General features: G+C 52.1%; 2 protein-coding genes across 3 annotated transcripts; one reads left to right on the plus strand and one right to left on the minus strand.

The window, feature by feature from the left end:
* Positions 1-1,577: 1,577 nt before the first annotated feature.
* On the minus strand, positions 1,578-8,707 carry CLTB (clathrin light chain B). 2 transcript variants are annotated; one of them, XM_052816153.1, is made up of 6 exons: positions 8,396-8,707; positions 6,601-6,647; positions 5,175-5,292; positions 4,760-4,871; positions 4,271-4,324; positions 1,578-3,766 (listed from the first exon to the last, which is right to left on the minus strand). In XM_052816153.1, the coding sequence occupies exons 1-6, from the start codon at positions 8,577-8,579 to the stop codon at positions 3,595-3,597; spliced, it is 687 nt and encodes a 228-aa protein (XP_052672113.1). In that variant the 5' UTR covers positions 8,580-8,707; the 3' UTR covers positions 1,578-3,594. The 2 variants fall into 2 exon arrangements, with proteins under 2 accessions (XP_052672113.1, XP_052672114.1); XM_052816154.1 differs by lacking the exon at positions 4,271-4,324.
* Positions 8,708-9,169: 462 nt separating this feature from the next.
* On the plus strand, positions 9,170-25,359 carry FAF2 (Fas associated factor family member 2). Its single transcript, XM_052816152.1, has 11 exons — positions 9,170-9,514; positions 16,832-16,900; positions 17,318-17,452; positions 18,117-18,193; positions 19,329-19,467; positions 20,787-20,872; positions 20,953-21,044; positions 22,488-22,665; positions 23,549-23,720; positions 23,944-24,087; positions 24,573-25,359. Exons 1-11 carry the CDS (start codon positions 9,452-9,454, stop codon positions 24,753-24,755), a joined length of 1,338 nt encoding a protein of 445 aa, XP_052672112.1. The 5' UTR covers positions 9,170-9,451; the 3' UTR covers positions 24,756-25,359.
* The last annotated feature ends 498 nt before the right edge of the window (positions 25,360-25,857 follow it).

A 25,857-nucleotide genomic window follows, 5' to 3' on the forward strand; every position in this document is an offset into this window, starting at 1 on the left:
GTGTCCCTTCCATGCCATGCAGTCCTTCAGGCACAGACTGCTCCAGCATGGGTCCCCTGCGGGGTCACAAGTCCTGCCAGAAAACCTGGTCCAGCGTGGACTCCTCTCTCCATGGGTCCACAGGTCCTGCCAGGAGCCTGCTCCAGCATGGGCTTCCCACGGGGTCACAGCCTCCTTCGGGCATCCCCCTGCTCTGGCGTGGGGTCCTCCATGGGCTGCAGGTGGATATCTGCTCCACCGTGGACCTCCGTGGGCTGCAGGGGGACAGCCTGCCTCACCATGGTCTTCCCCACAGGCTGCAGGGGAATCTTTGCTCCGGTGCCTGGAGCATCTCCTCCCCCTCCTTCTGCACTGACCTTGGTGTCTGCAGGGTTGTTTCTCTTACATGTTCTCACTCCTCTCTCCGGCTGCAGTTTCTGTGCCCCAGCAACTTTTTTTTCCCTTCTTAAATATGTTATCGCAGAGGCGCTACCACCATCGCTGATGGGCTCGGCCTTGGCCAGCAGTGAGTCTGTCTTGGAGCTGGCTGGCACTGGCTCTGTCAGACGTAGGGGAAGCTTCCAGTAGCTTCTCACAGAAGCCACCCCTGTAGCCCCCCCCGCTACCAAAACCTTGCCATGCAGACCCAATACAGTGAGCAACGAGGCTTTGCTCCCCCATGTCAGGGCCACAGAGCCAGGAGGACATGGGGCTGTAGGCTCTATTTGCTCTGTGGCTGCGGCAGCTTGTACCTGCCTGTAGGCAGAGCGTATCCTTGCAAGGGAAAAGGGCTCAGACACCACTAACTGTGCTGCAATGCCTCCTCATGTTGAGCCGCCTGGGTTTTTTCCAGACGTTGCTCTCTGGGTGTCTGCAAGTAGGTGCCTGTGCCCCGGCCCTCCCTGGCCTGCAGTGGCTTTGCAGCTTGCCCTTACAAGCTTCTCTGGAGGACATGGTGAGGGGTAAACCCACTTCTGCCCACAAACGAGCGCTTGGTTTGTCTTTTCCAGGGAATTGCACTGGTGGGCCTCATCAAGGAGAGAGGGAAAGCTCTTGCCCACCAGAGCTGACTTCTGAGACGCGAGGGTGGGGGACAAGCCATCACTGGCGCTGAGCAGGATGAGCTCCACCTTGGCACCGGGGAGCCTGGGGCTCTGCCTGCTGTGGGGCTGTGGCACTGCCTGCCTTCTCTGGTTGGCTGCCTGCTCAGCACGTCTTTCCCAGAAGAAGCCGCTTTTGGCTGCCTGGTTGGCACTTCTAGCCCAGCCAGCTTGGGGCAGGGGTGTGAGAGGCAGCCGGTGGGCAGATTTGCGAGCGCAATCCCTTGGCAGCCCTGGCAGCCTGGAGATGGGCGCAGCAGGCTGGGGAGCAGCTTGGCCTGTCTGGACAAGCAGGAGCTCGCAGGTCCCCTCCCTGTCCTACTGCCACTGCTTCTGCCCAGGGCTAGCGCAAACCCTCTGGCCCTTCCCCTCGCTCCGACTTTTTCCTGTAGGATGTGCTTCTCCTCCAGCCCTGTCCTTTCCACAGGAGGATTCATGGCTGTGGGTTCTCTCCTAAACACGTGTGCATTGCTGAGGCAGAAAGACGACAGTGCCCTGTAGGATTGGAGATGTCGGTTTATTTGTAACAGGTATTTTGAACAGTCACAGATACTAAAGCCGAGGGGATGTAGAACAGCTGTGGGCATGGCTCCCCAGGAGCTGGCTGCCCCTGCTGATATGGGGTGCATGGCAGCTGGGGGACCCAGGGAACTGGCGGCCTGTGGGGGCTGGAGGGACAGAGCGCAGGGGAGCTCCCTGTCCCTGGGAAGCAGCCAGAGGTGCTTCCCGCTGCTCTGCAGTGAAAGGCAGAGGCAGGCAGCTGAGTCCCCAGGTATTCTGCATCAGCGTCCATCCCGCACCGCAGCAGAGCTGCCTACGTATGCTGGAGCGCAGGGGGACAGAGTAAGAGCAATCAGCCCTATGGACAAGGGGGCAACACAACACCAAGTGACTCCCTATGTAACCATCTCCCTTCCCAGCCCGCTGCTGAGCCTGTGCCCCAGAGCCAAGGGTGCCCAGCCACCCCATGAGGGCTGCAGCAGCAGGGCAGGTGACCTTCCTGACTTGTGGAGCCATAGCTGCAGGGCAGGAGAGCTCTGCATACTTGCTTTTTGGCTGAACAGGGCTCTGCAGTGAGGCTCAAGCAAATGTTTTGTGGGCTCTGCTCCATGTCCCCCCAGCCCGCTGCTGCAAGCCCTTCCCAAGCCCCCAGCGGGCCAGACCCAGGGCACAAGCTCAAGGCTGCCCTGCAGCAGGGTGCGTGCAGGCCTGCTCCTCTCCTGCCAGCTGGGAGTTTTGCAGGTTTCCAGGGCTGGGCCTCCAAGCTGGAGGGGCTGGTGCTGGCCCCACCAAGCAGAGGAGAGAAAGACAGTGTTTGGGCTGGGAAGTGTGCGCCTTGTGGGGCGGGGAGCGGGACCGAGACATCTTGCCACACTGCCTTAGGTGTGCAAATCCAGCAGGGGCCAGAGACAAGCCACAGAGCAGCTGCAGACAGATGTGCAGGTTGTTCTCCAGGGACAGCACAAGCACTAGAACTCTGCCCAATCCTGCTCTGGGCCCCTGGGTTAGGGAGCTGGGGGCTCGACCTGCCCCACAGCATCTGGACCTTCCTACACGCTTCCCTGCAACCATGCAGCCTCAATCTTCCATCCTAGTAGCAGGGGAAGGAGCAGAGCAGAGCCAAGGGCCCCCAAAGACTGGCACCCCACATTCCCAACCGCTGGTGGACTTGGGGAGGGACAGAAAACATCCTGCACACTCACCCCGTGGCCCCTTCCCAGTGCCCTGCATTACCGTGCTGCCTGGCGCCAGCAGCCCCACAGGGTGGATGGGACACGGACACTGCAACTACTGCTCGGAGCCCCGCCAGCTTTTTGGGGTGCACAGCCAGGCTGGGGAGAGTTCTGCTGGGCTTGGGGCAACTGCTAGCAGTCCCGGCCCAGCCTGGGTGCCCGCACTCACATTCCTCAGTCCCTGCTAGCCTGGTAGCACCATGCTGCAGCCGCGCTCCCCGCAGGACCTAGCAGTGTGGAGCCGAGTCGGGGCTGTTCCTCCACCCTCCCAGCCCTGCTCAAAACCCCGCAGGAAAGGCAGACGGCAGCCCTGGGTCCCACTAGGATCACTGCCTCGGGGCTAGGCCCCAAGCCCAGACACGGGGCTGCCATGCCTGCAGCTGCCCAGCGCCAGGACAGCCGCAGGCAGGTTTATGCCCAGCATAGGGGTGAGGTGGGGAACGTGGGGTGGAGCGTTCCCCCTCCCACTCAGCCATGCCCCTGGGTACAACCTCCTGCAGAGCCCAGGCCGGAGGCTCCCCACTAACTCAGATCTGCCACCCAGTGTTGCTTCCCGGGGAAATCCCACAGTAATAAATAAGTGTAAAAAGAGACCGATGCACCTTTTAAGCAAAGGAAAACCATGGGGAGAGTTACAACCAGTGACTCCAGCACAGCCGAGGTGCACACCAGGGAGCAGGGGGCAGGCAGGGTGAGGACCCTCCTGGGCTGGCCCCACGAAGCTGCCCGGCTCAGTGAGCCTGGCCTTGCCCTGCTGTGTTCCCGGCTGTGCCAGGTGGCAGCTAGCGGGACAGGGGTGTCTGTTTGAGGGAGATGAGCACCGAGCGCATCCGTGAGACATCCTTGCTCTGCTTGCTGCTCTTGGGGTTGAAATCACAGAGCTGGGCCACCTTCTCCCACTCGGAGCCCGGGGTTTCCTCCTTGGACTCCTTCAGGAATGCTTCCTCCGAGGCCCTGTGGAGACGTCGAGGGTTGTCACTAGCAGAACCCTTTTCCAAGGAGACCCTCCCCTCTGTCTGGGAACCCCTCGTGTCCCCGCTTCCTGTCCCCTTGCTCCAGCCAACGAGCTCAGCATCCTCCAGGATCCAGAGACACACGATGCTCAAGGCTGCTCTTGGCTGCACTCACCGAAGACATCATTCATCCAGGGGCACTGGGGTGTCTGCCTGCTCCCAAGACTTCTCCACCCCCAGAGCCATCCCTCAAAAGGCACAAGACCCCACAGCTTTGCCTCTTCACCCAGCCACAGGTGAATGCCACAGGGGCATTTCCAGGAGCTCCACTTGCCTCCTAAGACTCCACCATTTAGAGATGCTCAGCTGCATCATCCTCCCTCCGGGACCTCTCCAGGGCCCAGTACCTCCCAGCATCCCCCCCTTCCCTTGGCTGGGCAGCCAGTGCTGGGTCCAGGACCCCCAGACCCTGCGGGGCAGGATATGGTCTGTAAGAGGCACATACACATAGCCAATCACATCGGCGTCCGGCTGCTGGTAAAAGGCTTTGTCAGCGATCCTAGCCCCCGAGGCACAGACAGAGAGAGAGCGCAGAGCGGACAGGCAGGCAGAGGGTTAGAAAGAGAGAAACAGAGAGGGGATTAGCATCCTCCCAACAGAGCGTGACGCACTCATCACAGCATACCCGTCACCAGGAAAACCTGCCGGTGATGGCAGGGCTGCACAGACAGTGCCCCAACCCTGCCTCGATGCGAGGCCCGCGCAGGGGGCAGGAGGCATTAAGATCCCAGAGTGATCCCAGTGTGGTTCCAGCCAGGCTGGCTCTGCACAGCCACCGGAGCAGCTTGAAGCCCTGGGGCCTCTCCCCTTGCCTGGCAAAGCTCTGTCCCTGCAGGGCTGGGCCCCACTGTGGTGAAAGACATCCCAGGAAGGCAGATGGGGCTGCACAGCAGCTCCCATCGCAGCCCTCATGGCCATGCTGACCCTCATGTACCTGTTGTTTGCCCGGTTCTTCTCCATCTGCTCGTTCTGACGCAGGTTCCACTCCTCCAGGTCCTTCTTGGCCTTCTCACGCCATTCCTGCTCAGTCACCTTCGATGCCGCATCTAAGGCCAGAGTGAGACAGACCCCATCAGCCAGACTGGCAACCACTGGGTCTGCTGGGCAGCCCCTCGGCAGGCAGGACAGTTGCAGCCCCCCAGGCCTGTCCCCAGTCTCCACCAGTACTGCCTGAAAGGCATCACTGCCCCAAGGACAGCAGATCTTTGGCAGGGGCACCCACACAGTGTGGGGCACGAGACACCTCTCTGGGATGCAGCAGGGTCACCTCCAGGTGAGGGACCCCAAGGGCCCCGACTGCCACATCATGAGGTACCATGAGCATGGCCACAAACAGCCTTGGGTCTCACCCAGCTCCTCCAGGCGCTTCTTCTGCTCCTCCCTCCATTTGCGGATGCTCTCAGGTTCCTGGGTCAGGCGGTCAGCCTTGGCTATGGCTGCATAGGCATCCGTGGGGCCGTTGGACTCCTGCAGGCAATGAGCACCTCACCGTCAGCCCCAGCTCTTCCCACAGCCCAGCTACCTTGAACGGCTAGCAGCAGGGCAGGACTCCACACTCCAAGCACTCAGACAAGCCAAGATAGGAGTTAGGGAGGGTGACAGGCTGGGACATCTGGGACAGTGTCCCCAAAGCGCTGCTCAAACTGCTGTCCCAGCTCCCAGCCCCAGGCCCTGTCACCCAGAAAGACCTACCAGCATTCCCCTCCTTGACTTGCCGCTTGCTGCCAATGCAGCTCTCACATCCTCTGGGCAGCCCCACAGCAGAGGACAGCCACCGGCTTTGTGACACGCTCGCCACCACCACCGGGCTTCCCTGGCCCTGACTTAGGCCGAGGCAGCCCCAGGACTGAGCGTCATTACAGGCTTGGCCACAGCAGACAGGGAGAGGCCAGGCGAGAAGCAGGGCCCAAGGGAGGTACTGCTCTCTGCCTGGACACCAGCCTGCAGGCAAGAGCCTCCCTCGCTCCTGAGCCGAGCTGCCTGTACGGCTTCCCGCCAGGCCCAGCACCATGCTGGCTCAGCACCCCTCCCTAACACCTTCCGCTGGCTGGGACTCCCAGCCTGACACCGAGCTCATCAATGGGATTACGGCTTTCCTCCAAGATCCCCAATCTAATTAAGTCTGTCCTGTTTCTGATGTGATTATCATCGCATAAACTAGGCACGGGCAATGCACATGCCACGCTGCTGGGCACTGAGTGGGGTGAAGGGCTTGTCAGATGCTGGCACAGCTTCTCCTGTAGCCAGCAGAGCTGGGCTTCAGGCTCCCAGAGGGAGCTGAGACCCAGGTGGGTGGCCCCCATGAAACACCCTTGGCCACGTGGCAAGTGGCTTTAATGGGAGATGCTGCCAAGTCAGCAAAGCAGGTGTCCCATGGCAGCCCTGTCCTGGCTCTGGCCTCTGCCAAGAGATGGTCCTGACTGCTCCGGAGGCCTCCAGGAGCTACTCAGGCTGGAGAGAGGGGGCTTCTGTGGGGAATAGAGGATTTCTCATCTGCTCTTAGGGCCCAGGCATTCCTTCAGGGCACAGGCCACCTGCAAACAGATTTGGGGCAGGTCCTGGCAGGTGGAACCAACCTTCTCTTCAAAGAGGGGTGACAGTGGAGCTGCCAGGACTCCCCCATGAGACCCAGACCTTTCCAGGAGCACCACAGCTGTTCTGTGGCTGGATAGCAAACTCCAGTCAATCCTGGGGGCAGGGCAGCGGAATGCTGGCCCCATACCAACCCAATTCCCCTTAGCACCACTGGGCCGGGGCAAGGGGCTGAGCTCTCACCTGAAAGACATCTCCATTGACAGTGGCTCCTCCATTCTGGAAACCAGCTAGAGAAAAAAGAAGAGAAAATAAAGCACAACTATGGCAGCTGCAGGTGATCCCAGAGGGGCTGGTGTTCATGAGACTGAAGCAAATCTGTTCCTGGGAGTTTGTCTGTGCCATTTCCAGCCCAGCACACCCATCCACAACAGCCCCATGCATGTGGGCCATGCCCCATGGTATCCTGTCCTTGGTGGGATTCAGCCAGCACCTCCCTCTCCCCCACACAAGCCTCTCAGGGCATTTATGTTTTTATGGTATTTTCACTGGTGTTTTATCTTATCTGAAGATTAGGGAAACTATTCCAGGCACGAGGCTGGACACAGGCAGGTGCTTTGACTGTAGAAAGACAACCTGACCAACCCCAGCCTGCAAGCAGCCGGGCAGAGGCTGCCGACAGACACAGACCGCTGACCCAGAAGCTGTTGGCCGAGTGCCCAGCAGTGCAGGGCTGCAAAGGGAAGGCAACCCTGCCAGGGACATAGCCCACAGAAACACTGCGGTGTGCTCCACCAGGAGGAAGAGGGCAAGCATGCACGATGAGGTCCTCAAGAGCCCACCTGGGGGGATGCCCCTGGGACAAGCTGCTATGTTAGGGCTGAGAATGAGGCACCACTGAGACCCAGAGCTGGGGTACAGCCCCATCTGCCCCCCAGCCCCAGAGAACACCGAAAGCTGCACACCAGGGTCACAAGGCCAGCCCCATGCAGGGGTCTCTGCTGCTGGGAGAGAAGAGGCTTTGAAGGAGGCATACTCCAGGCCCTGAGCTCTCCCCAGTGATGACCACAGGGCTTCTGCCAGCCAGCTAGCCGCAGGCGCAGGCAGCCGCACAGCCGCAGCGCAGCTCAGGCAAGCGCCGTCCCCACGGTGCTCGCCCCCACAGTGCAGCTCCGACTACACCCAGCTCCAGCCTGCCTGACTGCATTTATCACCGCGGCCGTCAACACCTCTCCGGGCCCTGTGTGCGGAGAGGTGAAACTACTGCTCCACAGCCAGCACAAGGAGGCCCTGTGGGCCTGGGTTAGTGGAAGGAGCCAGAGTACTGTGGCAGCAGCCTCCCTATGTCCATGTAGAGAGCAGACTCGTGAAGCCCTGCCCCTGCAGACTGGAGGAAGGAGATCAGGATTAGCACTTTCTGCCTGCAGGGCCTGGAACCACAATGTCCCCAGTGGAAATGCCTTCCATTTTGCACCCCAAAGGCCTCTCCTGTCTGTGGGGACAGTGACAAGGCTGTCATTGCTCCTCAGCTCCACCTGAATGCTCCTCATTGCCCTAGCTGGGGGCACCGAGACTTGGAGACGGGGATCCATCCAACCCAGGGAACCCAGCCTGAGCACATGGGGGAGAAATTGCCCCACAGCTGGCAAGTCCCGGCTCAGGATTCACCCCACATCCTGAGGTTTGAGAGGGAACCCCAACGTCAAGCCCTTTGGGACCAAGCACAGACCCCAGACAGCCCTTGCTGGGATGCAGGCCTGGTCCACTGGGGAGCCCCGTCGCCTGCCCACTGGGGGTACAGCACAGACCCCATCACCCACTGGGGATGCCGTGCATCCCACGGGGATCCCCAGTCCCACGGGGGGGGGTGGGGGGTGCAGCCCGGAGGGAACCCCTCCCTGCCCTCGGGGCAAGAGGGGGCACAAGTCCTCCTTTACACCCACGGGGGTGGCAGCCCCCTCCGTGCCCACCGGGCGCGGCAGCCAGGCGGACCCCGCGGGCCCCCGGCCGCGCCCGCCCGGCGCGGCGCGGCGCTCACCCGGTTCCGGCGGGGCCGCCTGCCCGGCCGGGGCGGCGCCCGATTCGCCGTCGGCCGGCCCGAAGCCCTCGTCGTTCTCGATGCCCGCGATCTCGCTCTCCTGCTGGGCCAAGAAGGCGGCGGCCGGGTCCTCCTCGGCGGCGGCCCCCTCGGACGACGAAAAGAAGCCGAAGTCGTCGGCCATGGCCGGCCCGCCCGCCCCGCTCCCGCTCCGGCTGCTCGGCTCGGCTGGGCTGGGCCCGACTGGGCCCGGGCGGAGCTGTCACTGCGGCGGCGGCGGGCGGGGCGGCCGCGCTGACATCAGCGGCGGGGCCGGCCCCGCCGGGCGCCTCCCGCTTGCCCGCCTCCCGGCGCGTCGCCAGGCCCGGCCGCAGCCCGCTGCCTGCACCACCGCTGCCGGCCGGAGCCGGTACGGGCCGGGCGCGGCCCCACCGCGGGCATGGGGGGCCGGGGCTGCTCGGCTGCCTCTCCCCGGGCTCGCAGGACCGTGGTCCCGGGGCACCGTCCCCCCCCCCACGCGCGCACTCGTAGCTCTCGGGGTGGGAGCGGGCGATCCCTTACAGCCACCATCTTAACTGGCGGCCGCCATCTTGGGTGGAGCCGCCGCCGGTGGACGGGCGACCCGGCGGGACGGGAGGTGCCCGGGCAGGACCCCCGCCCCGGTGGCTGACAGGCAGCCCAACCCGCTCCTGAGGGGCTCCTGGCCCCCACCCGCGGGACCCGCTCCCACGGCCAAAGGCAGCCACCCCGCCCCCGGCCAGCTCCGGAAACGTCCGAGCGGGTTTCGGCACAGTTCGGAACTCTTCGCGCGCCCGTCGGGAACACCCGAGAGCGGCGAGCCCCGTCGATGAGATTCGGGCGTTTCCGGATAGGTCCGGGAGCGCTTCGGCTTTCTCCGGAACGCGGTCGAGTATTTCCGGTTGCGGCCGATAAAAGGCCGTTGGCTCCGTTGCGGTGCCTCGCGCGCGCGCGCGCCCTGGAGCTGGGGCGGAAGTGCGGGTGGGCAGACGTCAGTTCCGGAGAGTGACGGAGCGGCGGGTCAGAGGCGGCAACAAAATGGCGGCGCCTGAGGAGCGGGAGCTGACGGCGGAGCAGACCGAGAAGCTGCTGCAGTTCCAGGTGCCGCGTCGGGGGGGGAGCCCGTGCCGGCCGGCGGGAGCGGAGGAGGTGGCGCGCGGGCACGGAACGGGCTGGGCTGGGCCCGCCCTGCCAGCGCTGGGGTCCTGCCGGCCTGTGCCGGGCCGGGGGGTACGGGGCTCACCGAGAGCGGGGGCAGGCCCCGCCTGGAGCGGGCCCGGGGGTGTCGGGCCGGGCCTGAGTGGGGGGCGAGAGGAGAGAGCCCCGTGGTCCCGGTCCTGGCGGGGGCAAGGGTGCTCCCCGCGGGGGCGAGTGAAGCTCCTGTGTGAGGCTTGGGCTCTCCGGGCTTCAGGCTCTCCCGGGATGGGGTCTTGCTGAGGGGCCGGCCGGTGCTGTGCGTGCCCCGAGTGCTTCGTTAGGAATGGCGTTCTGTCATCGCTAATTGGGGAGGCAGGAAGTGACTTTTGAATAAACCCCATTAACTCCATATGGGGAAAACACCGTGGTAAGTTCTGGCCATTTTAATTAGATAGTCTGAAAAATTCACTTTCAATTCCCGTTCTTGTCGTTAGCAGTGAATGGGAGAGCCTTTCCTGGTGCCTTGGGAGGGTTGGGCAGTGGGTTTCTATGGAATGTGGTTTCTCAGAAAATTGTTTCTAACCCTCATGGTTTGGTAATGCCTACTGGGGGGAGGCCACTGGGGATTGTAATGATCTAATCTTGCTGTCTGCTGCATAACATGGGCTGGGTCGCTTAACCGTTGGTTTGCCAAGGCCTCAGGGCTGTGCAGCAGCTGAATAATTAAAAAAACCCGATCTGCAGATGTGGTTTATTGGGAAGAAAACAGTGCTGTGGAGTTGAAATACTTAGGGCTGCTCAGTGAGAAGTAATTAAACATGCTGGCCAATGAAAATTATCTTCAGGTGTCTTGGGTTAGTGAATTGTAGGGCATCATGTGGTGTTCCTTGGATTGCAGAGTTCTTTTACAAATACAATATTTACTTTCAAGAGTGTTTTGTCTGATTTTGTTGCTTCATATACATTTTTTGAAGACTGTGCTTTGCATTTTTTGGTGTGATGTAACTGTAGAATTATAGGGCTTAAAGGGACTTCAGAGGCATCCAGCCCTGCCTCCCACAGCTGAGATAGGCACAGGTGTTCCTCATCATTACAGACATATACCTGCCAAGCCTTTACCTCTGAGCCAGGGGGATTCAACAACCTCCTGAAGTAATTAATGTACTGCAGTGTTTTTCTGTGACTATAGCTATGAGGAATGGTGTGGTTTTTTAGAGATAGCTCCTCTAAATCTTTACTGCAAATTAAGCTGTCTGGGCAATCTGAACTTACAAAGGAGGCAGAGCAATGTTAGCAATTGCTTTTCCAATGCTACCATTTCCCTGGTAAGTATATGAGGTTTAAACCATTGCCTTATGCTGCACATATATGTGTGCAAAAGCTGTCCAGCTCCTGTTCTCCTGCTGTAAGATATTGTGGTACTTATTAATCTATTGAATCTGGACAGATAGGACCAGCTGCACTCATCAGTGTCCCTGTTGCTATTTTCAAAACCTTGTGGGCAGCTGTGAAACTAAAGAATCCTGTTTCCTAATGCTACCTGGTGTTGCCATGGACAGCAGGCTGGGGGCTGGAGGGGAAGGAGAAAAAGTCAGAAGGAGGGATTCATGTTTTAGTCCAGCTTCCTGTTGAGCCCTGGTTTGAAGTAGAGACGAATGCTCCTTAGACTATAAAGAGGAGAAATTTTTCAGTTAGAAGATGGCTACTGTCCAGAACCTGATGTGAAAGCTGTAGTCCAGAAGGCTTTGATACCAGGATCCTCTTGCTCTTCTGTCCCCTGGGGTATATGTGATTAGCTTTTCACCAGGGCTGTGCTAATGACAGGCTTCACTGGTGATTCCTTCTCATTTGGTACTTCACACCTGGCTGAAAGGAGCTCAGGTGTGCAGTCCTGCTTGTTTCTTTGAAATGAGAGTAAATCAGTCCACCTGGAAAAGTGGTTGTTTTTTTCTTGTTTCCTTTAGCTGGACTCTGTTAAATAGTGTTTGCTGTTTGGAGAGGATGGCTAAGTATCACTGAAATCATTTGTACATTGCTATTGCTGCAAAACGCTGCTACAGTTAGTTTGTAAACCTTTCAGGGGTTCCCACTGTCTCTGAAGGGAATGCTTAAATGCTGTCAAAGATAACTTTACCCTTTCATTGTGATGCACTGTCGTAAGTAATTTGTACAATATTCTGTGGTGGCAGAGCATTGTACTTCCACAAAAGATGGCATGCCACTGCAGTGTGAATAAAGCAGGAGAGCAGACTAGGGAAGAAGGGAGTGGGGATAACAAAGATGAGGTAAGCAATAGCAGAAGGCCCTCAGCAATGTTACGGTTAAGTGAAGAGCCAGGAGGGAAGCATTGAGGAAGAGCTGTAGACTGCCATTCACCCAGCAAACAGCTGTTTTGGGTGAAGATGCTGTTGCCCTACACTGTTTATCCTACTTCTGCTGGAAATTGCTCCTTCCAAGGTAGAGAGGTGAATGCCTGCTGTCCTGTTTGTGGCCTAAGCAGTCAGGGTTACAGTTTAAATACATGCTTTGCGTTAATTCCACTGATGTTTGCTTGATGTGTCTTTGTAGTGCTCATATAAACAGCTCTGCTGGCAGAATGGTGAAAGTAGCAGCTCTCTTCCTATGGACAGGGCTGGAATAGGACAGTTGTCTGCCACCCTGCTATGGCAGGTTAATGGAATAATAAAAAAAAAGTACCAATATGGACAGATAATTGGGATAAACTTGAAATAAAGGCAGCAAAGCACTCTTGCATGCTTTTAGCCTCCCATTTACTGCTGAAGCGTTGGCTAATGTAAAGGAATAAAAGCATCTAAATTTTTCATCTGTCAAGACTTGGCTGTCTTGACATCTGTAGAGAGAAACTTGATGTGAACAGCTTAAGCAAGCTGTGGAGATACAGTTCCATTTGGGAGATGGAAGAAACAGCAGAGCAGCTTTTGTAGGATCTTGTTATTGATCTGTGCCCATTATACTTGGGCTGATGTCTAATGTTATAATATGCTAATGTAAAGTAATGGAGTGTTATTCGCAAAGGGAAAAGTTAGCACTCATGATACCAACTCTAACTTCAGCTGGGGAAAACAAAATGCTCAGGACTGAAAACATCTCTAAAGAGGAAGGAGGAAACAAGAAACTTCAGGCATCTTTCCTACTCAGTGTATTGCATATCGATCAAAACCCTCACAAAGGCATTTGCTGTAACATGTGAAGAGAAACTCTCTTGGTAAAGGCTTTTTTTCTGCTTGAAGTCAGATGTTCTTTACCCTTGGAAACATAATTCTCTGGAATTTGGCAGTGGGTTGGGAATTAAGAGCAGTGCCAGTTACAGTCCTGTGGATTTGCATCTCTTAACACCGTGTTTCAACATACAAGCGTATCTGCAGAGGGAACAGTTTCGTAAGTCCAGTTTACAACCTTTGTCCACTCAGGGGTATTCCTTCTGCTTTTGAAGTGTGGAATTGTACTTTCCACTACTTCAGTATTGAGAAGATTTTAACATACTGAGCAGTCTCAAAGGTGAGAGATGCAAATAATTACATCCAGAAGCAGCTTCAGTAGGTTTTAGGATAGCACTGTGCTTTGAGTGGTGTTTGAGAAAGCAGTGTTGAACTTTCCTGGCATTTGTGGTACTTAATATTTTGTTTTCTAAATATTATCCACTGTCTTGAGCTTGGATCTACATTTATTTGAAGGTTTGAGGGTGCTAGTTTAATGGGATTAATTTTAACTACAAGGGGCCTTATCTTTTTATTGCTTACTATGTCTGTGTAAGATCTATGCTCTTTGAGGCAGCTAATGAGAGACTACAGTGAGTAGGAAACTAGCAGTTAGTGACTGATTTGAAGATGCTGTTTGTTCTCTTAGCCTTAATGATACTAAGAACATACTTGTTTGTCTGGCATGTGAATAATGCAGTTTGCAGCTAGCCATGAGATTCTCCACAGTGAACTGGTGCAGTGGAAATGATGTGGTGTTTCAAGTTTTTAATCTGTTTCTGTGACTAAGGTGAAGCAGTGGCCATGGAAGGTACTGAGATAACAGTACAAATGGTTGTTGTGAGTGATAATGAACAGTATCGGAGTTTACCAGCAAGTTTTGTCTAAACTGACAGTTGAACTGTCTTCCTGCAGTTCCTTATGTTGAGTACAATTCATTCTGAACCCATATGTGTCTTCCAGAACATCCTGGAATTGAAGTGTCTGTCTTACGGAGCACTTCGAAGTAATGTTCAAAAAGGTGTTTGGTTTTAAAAGCTGCCTTTACACAGGCAATTTCTTTTTCCTGCAATGTTTTAATTGTGCTACTTCATTGATCAGAAGAGTGGTAGGAGTGCTGAGCATGGTGCTGCTGGGGTGGTTTTGTCACTTCTGTTTCGTGTTGAGAGCAACTGTATTAAGATGCTAAGGAAAAAAAATGTAGATTCACCTCCATGGAGAAGTACTATTGTAGAAGACTGAGATCTGACCAACAGCATGCCTGTCGCTGTAATGATGGTCAGGAAGGGGTGAAGTTAGCTGGCCCGTAGTCTCTCTGTGGAGCTCAGTAGTCTTGCAAATGTTGCAGTGATTCAGTGCTCATTAAATGTTTGTTGATTGTTCTGCATGGCTGTTACTTTGGTGCTGATTTCTGACCTAAAACTGCTAAAGCATTTTGCATAATTTAAAAAGGAGGGAATGTTCAGTCATGAAGCCCTGTTATTAGTGCTGAGTGATATTCCAGACATTTAGAGACAAAGGTGTGAATGAGTTTCTGAACCTTGTAAATTTTGCAAACACCAGCAGAATTTCCAGGGTGTTAAGGAATGGTGACCAGAAGACTTTCAAGACTTGGAAATACACACATTGTGACTCCATTGTAAAAACAAATAATTGAGTCAATTGCAGGTGCCTTTTAAGATGTCCTTCTAAAAGGATAATGAAATGCCTTCTGTAGGAGTTTGGGGTAAAAACAAACAAACAAAAAAACCCAGAATACAAAAACTAGATTTTCCTCAGTGAAGCATATCTTTAAAGAAAGATAGTTAAACTAAAACACTAAATTGTGAAACAGAGTGATAAATGAATGTATTCTGGCAGCAACAGCTGAGTTCACTGAGCTTCATTTCTTCTATGAAATTTACTTCTGTAGTGCTCCCTTGTGAGGCTTGCTGTAGACTTACTTTTTAATAAATATTTATACACCACTGGGCAGTGACTTGAAGTGTTTTTTTCTGAGTGACTGCAATCACATAGTTAATGTCAGCAGTGCTTTGAACAGTCCAGTTCTGTACAGCAGAATGAAATAATGATTTTTGCCCTGTAGACTGGGGAGACGGTAGAGATCTGTGGAGACTTCATGAGAAAGAAGCCAAGAAATGTTCAAAAGTTTGAACTGAGCCCAGAGATTGAATAGGGCATTTGTCCACAGAGTGACTCGGGTGGAAGTAGCATGTGGAATGTATGAATGGGGGCAGGGAAGGGAATAGATGCACCATCCTTCTCCAGTAAAAAACCAATTCAGTGCATTCTTAAATGGTCAGCTTGTCAAGATTGCCTCAGGGGCTTTCAAATGAAGCAAGAAATGGGGGAGATGACAAGCAGAATTAAATAAGATTGCTAACAATGGATTGGATCACAAGGTGTAATAGAAACAGCACACAAGGATTTATATCAAGTCATTGCTCTGTGTTCGCAGTCATCATAGCCTGCCTCCTGCAGAAAAGCTATGCTTTGCTGTATGACAGACACAGGGAGCAAAAGTTCCCTGCTCTTTGCCAAACTCCTGCATGGCTGAGATAATCTCAGGTGCTGCAGAGAAGAGTGTGTGGAACTGGCAGGCAGGGGACAGGCAAGGATCCTCTGTAGTTCAGCTCACACAACCTCTGTTGGTCAGCAGGCTCCATCTGTCAGTGTGTAGCAGTCCAGTGGGAAAGCAGCCTGCTTCACTTCTCAGCTCGGTCCCTGAGCCACTGAGGGAGCTGCACCCTCTGTAGTGTTACACCAGCTGGCTGGGGAGGTGTCTGGAGAGAAGTCCACCAGGTGAGAACATGAAGCATAAAGAATCTGTGGAGTTCTCTTGTCAAGAATGACCTTGCTGGAGAAATTGTCATATTTCAACTGTCTCCTTATATCACCAGCACATTTTTATGTTGAATTTGTTACACTGCTTGTGACAGTTATTGTCATTGCTTCTGCCATCTTGTATCCAAGCTGAACAATTATTTCTGAAGGTATAACTGTTTTCTTGGCTTTCTGTAGCCCAGTTATAAAAAAAAAAAACAAGCCACAAACTTTTTACTCCTTTTAATTTTAAAGTAACAGTAGTTTCCTTTGAAATTGCCAGCATTGTTAATGGTGTCACCTGTAATGGTCTTTGACTGATTCAAAGGATTGTTAAAAGGGTGGCGGCAGCACCACATTGGCATCTTTATGCTTTCCTATGAAAGTGCGTGCTTCTGCTCTGTGGTGATAGGTGCAGTGTACAACCCTGAAATGTCTGTTCAAACACCTTACAGCAAGTGGTGTGGGGAGAAATGTGTTTCTGTGGCACAGTGACAGGGATGTTCACTTCAGCAAAGATTTGTCTCTATTCAAGAGGTGCTGATGTGGCTTCCTGTAATAACAAATACTGTTGTTTGATCTCTTGTGCAGAAGTTGTGACTGGCACAGGGTTAAAATATGCCTTCCCAAACATTGATGTGAAAGCCCAGTGGCTTTGAGGTCTGCCAGTGTGTTTTGGACTATGTTTTCTGTTTCAGGTCCTGTCTGTGTTGGACTGAATTTTTTTTTTTTACTATAGAATCCCCTGTGATGCTGGAAAATGCTACCTTTGCTAGTGCCCGGCTCATTTTGGTTTTAGTCTGTTTATGCTTGCAGTAAGTGAAGTAATGGTCATCTTGGGTTTTCAGAAATGCTTTGCCTGTCTTTGAAGGAGATGCTTTGAGGTGATGTTTGAGGGCATCTGCCTAGCATACCCTTCCAGAGTGAAACTTGTGGGCAATATCATGTTAGACTCTTGACTGGGCTAAGTGCAGTTGTAGTTACAGACCTTGGGCACTGCTGAGAATTGGCTAATGCTGGAAGAGTGCAAAGGCCTCCTGTGTTTGAGGCCTCCTGTGTGTTTATGGATTTGGGTTGGCACAGGTTGCTCTTCTTAAACTGAGAGCAGAGCACTTTAAAAAAATTTTTAAAAAGTATCGCAGTAATGTATTGCAGTAACTCCTGTCTGTGCTCACGCGTTGCAAAGAACAGTAAAAATACCACACTTCCCTGGCATTCATCTGCTTTTATTCTCCTTTAGGACTTGACTGGCATAGAGTCCATGGACCAATGTCGTCACACACTGGAGCAGCACAACTGGAACATAGAGGTACCACTGCAAATGAGATTTGTAGCAGTTTCCAAGTACCTGGCTTAAATGGAGTACTCTGCAGCGAGGGGGGGCCCTACCAGTAAGATTTAATCTGTCAACCCCTGAATTTACACTAGTAGCTCTTTATAATAGTATCTTGATACATCTGGAGAGCTGGTTTCAAAAGTACACAGCAGAGTTGTTATGTCTGTGAATAATCGCTTGACTGGCACAATGTGTAACTTCCCGTAGTGCGTGTTGTGCAGGCTGCCATGGAGAAGGCTTTCCATGCAGAAAAGAGTATTGGTGGTTAGAGTTTGTAATGAGTTGTGCTTATCCAGTGCTCTGGGGCTGTTAGTGTCCAAAGTATAAAAAAGATCTTTTCTGCCAACCTTAAATGTCTGAAACTGCCCTTTGCTCTTTCTTGTGTCAAAGGCAGCTGTACAGGACCGACTGAATGAGCAAGAGGGTGTCCCAAGTGTCTTTAATCCTCCCCCATCGCGGCCATTGCAGGTCAATACAGCTGACCACAGGATCTACAGCTACGTTGTCTCAAGGCCACAGCCAAGGGCAAGTTATCTTAGAGTGGATTTTGTCCTGCTTCTTGGGTGACTGAACATCAGAATGTGCAAGCAGGAAAAGGAATTGTTTTCTTTGTATGCTGTTATCTCCTTTCTAAATAATTTTATCTTCTGAAAACAAAATGTAGAGCTATTCCTTAAACCTCTATTACCACTGTGGATGCTTTCTCCATGGTGTAACTCACAGTATGAGAAAACCTTCTTTGTGTCACAGAATGTCTTGCTGTGGTGTAGTAAAGCTTTTTGATCAGTTCAGTTCAAACAAAAGACTGTCCCCTTCTTATGGCAGTGATAATATTTTTTCTTTTTAGACACCCCTAAAGTGTATATTAACTTGAAAACAGTGTCAATTACTTGCATTAATGTTTCACAAATTTGCATGAGCACCTGTAAGACTTGGTGCTCTTAATCCCTTTGTACAGTTAAGAAAATTAGCACAGAGCAAAAGCATTGCTGCTTGACTGCTTGAATTAGTCACTGATGCCTGTTTTCAGATGCATCACATTGAATTCTGAATGAACCATGTCAGTCACTTAAACTTGATTCGACATGTCTGAAGTTGTGAAATACTGCTGAGCTTTTTTGCAGCGGTTAGAGCACTGATACTCTGTGTGTGAGTGGAGACTGTTCTAATTCTTTGTTTGTAATTGCAGGGCCTGTTAGGATGGGGTTACTACTTCATAATGCTTCCATTCCGGTTTACCTATTACACATTACTTGATATATTTAGGTAAGTACCTTTTTGTGCTGACTCATGTTTTGACTGCATCAAGGCACAGTAGCTTAGATTTGGCTGTACCTCTGTCACTTGGATCTTTAGGTCTAATGGCAGATTTTCCATTTATTTGCTCAGCTGGCTTTATCTGTAGCCTTGTAAAATTCTAACACTGTTTAGCAAGAAATAAATCTTATTGCAGAGAAAATGAGCATCTTGCAGCTCTCTAAATGAAACATTTAATTGGAGTTCTCACTCCATGCAGCTTTATGGTTTGAGTGCCACGCAAAGGGGACACAAAACACAGTGTCAGAAGTGTCCAGTATTCTTGGACAAAACAACTTGATCAGAATGCTGTACCACTGGGCTGAGCTGCAGGTTAACCTGCCCTAATCCCTGTATGTTACTTGGCAAAACCCAAACTGTAAACACCTCTGCTTTTTCCCCTTTGGTGTCTGTTGCCTCCTCCCTTTACTGCCCCAAAGGGCTAGTTCATCTTGCCTCCTTACAGCATTGATAGAAAAGGGATTGTTGAAAGGTGGTAAATATCCAGCAGTCCTGCCATCTGTGGTGTTTTGGCAGTTTCTTCTGTTGTATTACTGCCCCCCCGAAAGGCTTTTCCAGAGTTCTACACATCAATAAAACTAAACAACATTGAACTCTGCCTTGCAGTTAAGCTTTTTCAGCCTCAGAGGAATGACTCTTTCTTCTCTCTTCATTGGACTCCTAGTGTAATGTTCTCTTTCTGCAGCTGTTTGCACTCTGGAATTGTTAGTCTTGGAATAGCAGAAATGCAGTTTTCAAAGTTATCTGGACAAAACTGTGTGGCTTTTAACAGCCTGTCTGACTAAATTCCTCAAACCTCATACTGGTGGTGTGTCTTATGCCTGATGCTTCAGAGGAAGTCAAAACTGTTAATCACACAGAATTCAGATACTTGCTGATGCCTGGCATGAGGTAATATTTGACTGGGGGCTTTCTGTAGCAGTGGTATCAGTTTGGAGCAGGTAGCAGTTTAGGTTGTGATTATAAATGTTCAAGGGTCTCAGCTGTGACTTTTTTCCTCCTTATGAATGCCAGTGACTGTGGAAAACTTGTTCTTCAGAAAGTCAGTAAGCTGAATTTCCAGTGTCCTTTGCTTCCTTCCTAGGTTTGCTCTGCGTTTTATACGCCCTGATCCTCGTAGTCGGGTCACTGACCCAGTGGGCGACATTATTTCGTTTATTCATATGTTTGAGGAAAAATATGGGAGGATACACCCTGTCTTCTACCAGGGAACTTACAGCCAGGTCAGTGTCACATGTTGGTGCACAGATCCTGGGGAGACGGAGAGTGGGGATTTTGCCAGATGGTATCAGGGCCTACATGGCAAAATCACTTTTCATCTAAAAGCCCAGCGTTTGTCCCCAAACTCTCTAACAGGGTAATGGAGAGCTAGCGAACAAGTGTATTGGAAAATCAGTGTCTGCCAGGCCTGATGATGTGCCAAGCCTGCAAAGTTGGAAAGCAAAGCTGCTCTGACTGTTCCTCGACCGTCTGTATGGCTCTGTAGCCAACAGCTATTCTTTGTAACCCTGCCTTTGTTTTTATAAACTGATGTGGTATGCCAGCATCTGTCCTTCTGTTCACCAAATTGGGATTGACCACCTGGCTTGTATTATAATGCAACTCCAGAAATTGGTGTGAGACCTCAAAATTGAGGGTGGGAGCCCCTGAAGAAATTATGGGAGGTGAGAGTTCCATATGTTAGATCTGGGCTGATGGCCCTCTCTGAAAGAGGGATGTCCTAATGGGTACTGCCTCTTCTGCCGCTTCTCTCAGCCTAGCCAAGGGAAGGGCCTCCTGCAGTGCGTCCCAGCAGACAGTTGGATCAGCACTGTTTCCTGAGTGCCAGAGAAGAATGTGGAGTCTGCTCCATGCTGCACAGCGATGGAGCTTGCCGCCTCCGCAGCTCTTCTAGGCCCCTCTGTCTTGCCTGGAATCCAAACTTAAATAACCACGGAATGGTTAGGCTACCAAAACTCAGTGCCAGTAAAACAGGGAGCCTATTGTGCACTTATCCTGTGGTCTTGTTAAGAAATGCTCTTGGGTGGGTGGAATCCAGAGACTGTAGATGCAAAAAGGTTTTTTGTTGCTTTGTTTGTTTTTTGTTGGGGCCTGCAGCATTATTGAGTTATCTTTTTTTAGTAGCATTTTCATTTGATGTGGTCTGAAGATTCTGTCCTGTAAGACTAGAGTGGAAAGCTCAGCCTTGGCTGCTGTGAGTCTGAGGGATGAAGGAGGGCTCTTCACTGCCAGCAGAGTCTGGCGGGGCGGTGGGGGATGTCAATCCATGCAGTTGCCTACCTGGCTTTGCTCTCAGTTCAGTGTTCTGCAAAGCCACATCCTGAAAGGAGTGTGAAAGAACACCATTGTAGCTCCCTTAAATGAGGGTTTAGTTAGAAGGTCTGACAAGTTCATCCTCCACTGCTGCTTCATTAAAACCATGCTAGTGGCAGAGTAATGGCCTGGGTAAATGTTGCTGACCTGTGTCATGCAAGTCTTGTGGGTGCTGCTTTCCCCTTGCCTAGAGATCCTGTAACTTTACCTCCTCTGCTCTTATGCCAAGGCACTGAATGATGCCAAGCGGGAGCTGCGCTTCCTGTTGGTTTATCTTCATGGAGATGACCACCAAGACACAGATGAATTCTGCCGGTAGGTAGGAGAGTTTTCCAAATAGTTATCTTTGCACTTTAAATGCAGTTTCATTCACATGATCTCTTCTCATCCCTTAGCAATACACTGTGCGTACCTGAGGTGATCACCCTCATAAATACTAGAATGCTCTTCTGGGCTTGCTCAACCAATAAACCAGAGGGATACAGAGGTGAGTGTGGCCCTCCTGGGCTTTACCTATCCCCTTCTGTCTCTGGAACAAGCCAAATGTCCTTTGACAAATTTGTGTGTGAAACACAGTTGGCTTTTGTGCAAGCAGATGAGATTTCAGGATTGCATGGGGAAATATGTGTTGGTTTCCATGTGATATCTCAGAGGGCCTGTTTGGATGCCAGGGAAATACCTTCTGCTCTTCACCTCCACTGTTCCCTATGTTTCTGGGCAGCCATAGTTGTGTGCTCTTTGCTGCAGGCATTCAAGCTGCTTTCAGTACCTTGTTAATGTGAGTTGGTGGGTGTGTGCTGAGGATTAAACTGAGTGCAGAAACAGTTCTCTAACAAGCTGTGCCCTTAACAGTGGCTTGTATTATGCCTGAAGCCAGGAGTGACTTGTTAGGTGCATTCTTTCCCCTTTTGAGACAGTCATCTTTACTCCACACCCATTCTCTCTGTCTGCTTGAAAGTCCGCAGTGAGGTCCTTTTAAGTACTGTGTTTCCAGAGCTGTTGATACCTGGCCTGCCGGCATTTTGGTAGGGTTTTGCCGCAAATGGATTTGTTTCCCAAGGTTCTGTCATGCCTCCTGTATCGCCTCTGACCCTTCCTGTTTCATGGCAGGAGAGGCCAGGAGTTCTGGTACTAAATCTGGGTCATTCTTGGCTCCATAGTTCAGCTACCAGCTATTGACACCTTGAAAGAATGGCTTTCTAAGGAGACATTCTTTTACTTATTTCTGTTTTGTTGCTGCAATGCTTTGGAGTCATAGCCTGGAAAGCAGAGCTGGAAGAGATGGTGGCCTTTCATTTAATCCATGGGGTGCTCTGATTTAGTTTGGAGGGTTCCATTGGTAATGACGGCTCCAAGTTGCATAATGTGCCATGCATGTTTTAAGGAGGTGGTGATCGGCAGCCATGGGTAAACAGTAACTTAAAAGCCTCTGATTGGCTCCATTCCCTGCCTCAAGACAGAGCCTGCCTGTGACAGAAACAACCTAATTCTGTTCAGAAATGTCCAGGATGGACACTCTGCCATCTTACCCATGACAGTATCTTCCAGAGTCTGGCCATCCTTAATCATCTTAGCAAGTGTTTTCCCTGTGCTTGACCTGTGTTTCTCTTCCTGCAGTTTAAACCCGGGGCTTCTTGTCCCATTTTGAATGGATGTTCAGAGCAATTTACTTCCTGCTTGAATTAAAGAACCTTTTTGGTTACTTGAAAGCTTGGGGTTTTTTCCCCTCAGTCTCTATGCTCCAAGCTACTTCCTCCCTTTGCTAATTTAGAGGGTTTGACAAGATGGGGCCTGAGGCCTTTTCTGACTTGGAAGAGATAGTGGCTGTGGAAGCTGCTTTCCTAGGCCCTTGGTGATGGAAAGTATGCTGTACCCCTTGCTGACCCTTCTGGATGGGGCAGTTATGGTGATGTTTATGCCTGTTTCCCAGTCTCCCAGGCTCTGCGAGAGAACACGTACCCCTTCCTGGCTGTGATTATGCTGAAGGATCGCAGAATGACAGTAGTTGGGCGGCTAGAAGGCCTTATCCAGGCTGATGACCTCATTAATCAACTGATGTTCATCATGGATGCCAACCAGACGTACCTGGTGTCCGAACGCCTGGAAAGGTATGACAGGACCTGAGCTGCAGTAACGCAGACCTTGTGGAGACAGGCTCTGCTCTGCCCCCTTCTTTCCTCCAGATACCACATGTAGGCAGGTGGCTCAGCATCTCCTGTTCTGTAACACCACCCATGGGCTCTCCTCTTCCCAGTGGGATTGTTGGTCCATAAATTCAGGCCACCCTCTACTGTTTTCTGCAGTTGGAGCACACCCTTAGCGTGCTGGAGCTTTGCAGGTAAAGCTTGGACAGTAGCCAGCAGGAGCCAAATGGGAGCAAAGGCATTGCAGGCAGGAGAAGAGCTGGTGTCCACAGCCAGTCAGTGAGGGAGTGCTGCTGCCTGGGCTGGCTGTCCTGAATTCTGACTGATTCTGGTAGTGCCGCATGAGCTCCAGTCCCTGATAACTCTGTAGGGATTTGCGGGCTGTGTCTGAAGTAGGATGCCACTTTCTGGTCTTCTGTCTGCTCCGGCTCTGCCCCGTGGTCTCTGTGGGGGACCTACTAACATGTTTTGATGCCTCTGGTTTCTGAAATGTGCAAGGAATTACCTGAAGGAGATAAGACTGTGAAGAGTATCAAGTATGAGGCAGAAATCCTGGGCACTGCTTATGTGCTGTCTGTCCACTCTGTCAAGTTGCAGTGGGTGAGAAGTCTTTTGTGTTCAGTTCATTTCCACTCAACCTAGGGAAACACTTTGTGTGCTAGGGACTGTGGAGGCTCACCTTGCCTTTCAAGAGCTTGTGGTACTCAGCCCTCTAAATGAGGTGTTAACTGATGTGTGCACTCCTATGAGTTGGAGGCTGTACCTGCACCCTCAGGTCTGTTATCAGCCTGCCATGCCTTCATTTTAGGGCCTGCTAGCCCTGACTGCTCCCTGCTCATGTTTGCAGGGAAGAGAGGAACCAAACCCAAGTTCTGAGGCAGCAGCAGGACGAGGCATATCTGGCATCCTTACGTGCGGACCAGGAAAAGGAGCGCAAGAAGAAGGAGGAACGGGAGAGGAAGAAGAAGAAGGAGGAGGAAGTGCAGCAGCAAAAGCTAGCGGAGGAGAGACGGCGACAGGTGAGAGCAAACTGACTGCTGGAGAGGCTGCTGTGCCCTGTCAGATGCTCATGCTGTGTAGGAGCAGTGCCTGCAGTAGGGCTTTCTTGTCAGATCGGAGCTGCTTGTCTTGCTTGGGGCTTGAGTGTCCTCTGAGCCTCCTGGAGCAGCTGTGCTGCAAGGAACAAGCATAAAGGTCTGTGCAGTGCATGCCCATTGCTCTTGCTGCCTCCTTACTTTGCAGACGCTGCAGGAGGAGAAGGAGCGGAAGTCTGAATGCCTTCCTCCTGAACCACATCCTGATGACCCAGAGAGCGTTAAGATCATTTTCAAGCTGCCTAATGATTCCAGAGTGGAGCGGCGATTCCACTTCACACAGTCATTGACGGTGAGCTTGGGGCAGAGCTGGTGGGCTTCCTAGAGTAAAAGAGGGTTGAGATTCTCCAGGTGGCTCAGCAAAGCTTTGGTTCCATTGGACTTTGCCAAACAGTGAACTTTGCTGAGAGCCTTAGCAGCAGAGTTGTTCCTGGGTAAGGAGGGTGTCATGAGGCCTGGTCCCAGCAGCTTAGAAGAGAGAGGTTAGAGGAAAAAAATGGAAGAAACTTTTTTTTCTTCTCCTGAAAAGCTGAGGCTCTTGTTGCTCCCTATTAAGTAATGGTGTAGGAAGAGTCAGAAACAGTGTCTGGACTCCCCAGGTACTCTGTGACAAGTCCTGTTTCGTACATGCTAAGAAAATGGCTGTCTTGTGTCTACAATGCAGTGATGGTGCAAATTTGGTAACCTCCCCCCCACCCTACTGTGAGATGCCATAGATGCAGTCTGGCTGTGTCATTGCTCCCCCAGCTGGTAGTTATTTCTGTGCTTCTTTCCCAGGTGATCCATGACTTCTTGTTCTCCTTGAAAGAAAGCCCTGAAAAGTTCCAGATTGAGGCCAACTTCCCTCGCCGTGTCCTGCCCTGCCTCCCTACAGAGGAGTGGCCCAACCCACCCACGCTGCAGGAGGCTGGACTCAGCCACACGGAAGTCCTCTTTGTGCAGGACCTCACGGACGATTGACACTTTTCCAGAAGACACAAAATGGAAAGAAATTCATATTATTATTATAATACAATATTTTTTTTAAAAGACTGCGTACAAACGAGGGATCAGAGACCACATTGCCTGTGCCAGCTGTGCTCTGTGTGTGCACTGGCAAGAGGAAGTGTGTGCACATCCTCACATACCTGTGTACACAGCCATCCCCTACACTTGGAGGGCAGAGAGGGAGGGGAGCTGGTGTTGCCCCTCCACCCTCCCTGGGGAGGAACAGGAATGGCAGCTCTTGGTCATTATTGCTTTTATTGGTGACAATAATAATAAAACCCCAACAACCTGACATCTTGTGAAGATTTGATACTCTGCTGTTCCTGACAGCCAGAAGACTGGGCACCTGAATGTGCTGGGAGTGGGGTGGGAGGGAAGGGCTGGACAGAATCTCTTCAGCTTCCCTCTGTGTATAAATATCTTTCTTTTAATATTTCTCTTGCTTTGTAATGACCAAAGGAGAATGGGGTTGACTATAGTATTAACTTTTTGATAAAGAGCTGGTTCGATTCTTACCCGTGTGGGGTCTTGCCCAGGGTTCTTAGCCTGCGTAGTGTAATAAACTCTGCCTCTAGCATGTCTTGTGCCAATGCTTTCTGCCTGTGCCCCCTGCCACAGCCAAGCACTGGGGAGGGGAATTCCAGCTGTGGTGGCTCTACAGTTACTGCTCATGGCATTGTGGGTATGCTTAACCTCTTGCCTTGAATTGGTAATTTTGTGCCAGCAGAGCTGCTGTTGTGAGATGAACAAGAGTGTGCATGCTGTGGGGGAAGGCAGTGCTGGGGTTGCTGCTGTGTGGCCTGCCTGTGGCATGAACTCTGGGGTGAGGCTGGGTGAGTAGGAGGGAGATGGCCCTCCTTTGCTCAAAGGGCTGGGTCAACCCTCCTGGATCAGGTTAGAGGTGGGGAAAAAAGATGTGTGAAGTGCAGTGTGGAGAAGGGTGGGTGTAAGCCTCTGTTCCCCATCAGAGGCTTGGTTGTGGCTGTGGAGCAGTGCTATCAGCTCCTGCCCAAAGGGGGAAAAGGTTCCTTCTCTACCCTTACCTGCTAGTCACCTGTTTTGGACAGGTAACCAT

Source organism: Harpia harpyja, chromosome 20 (assembly GCF_026419915.1).
Source record: "Harpia harpyja isolate bHarHar1 chromosome 20, bHarHar1 primary haplotype, whole genome shotgun sequence".
Taxonomy (NCBI): Eukaryota; Metazoa; Chordata; class Aves; order Accipitriformes; family Accipitridae; genus Harpia; species Harpia harpyja.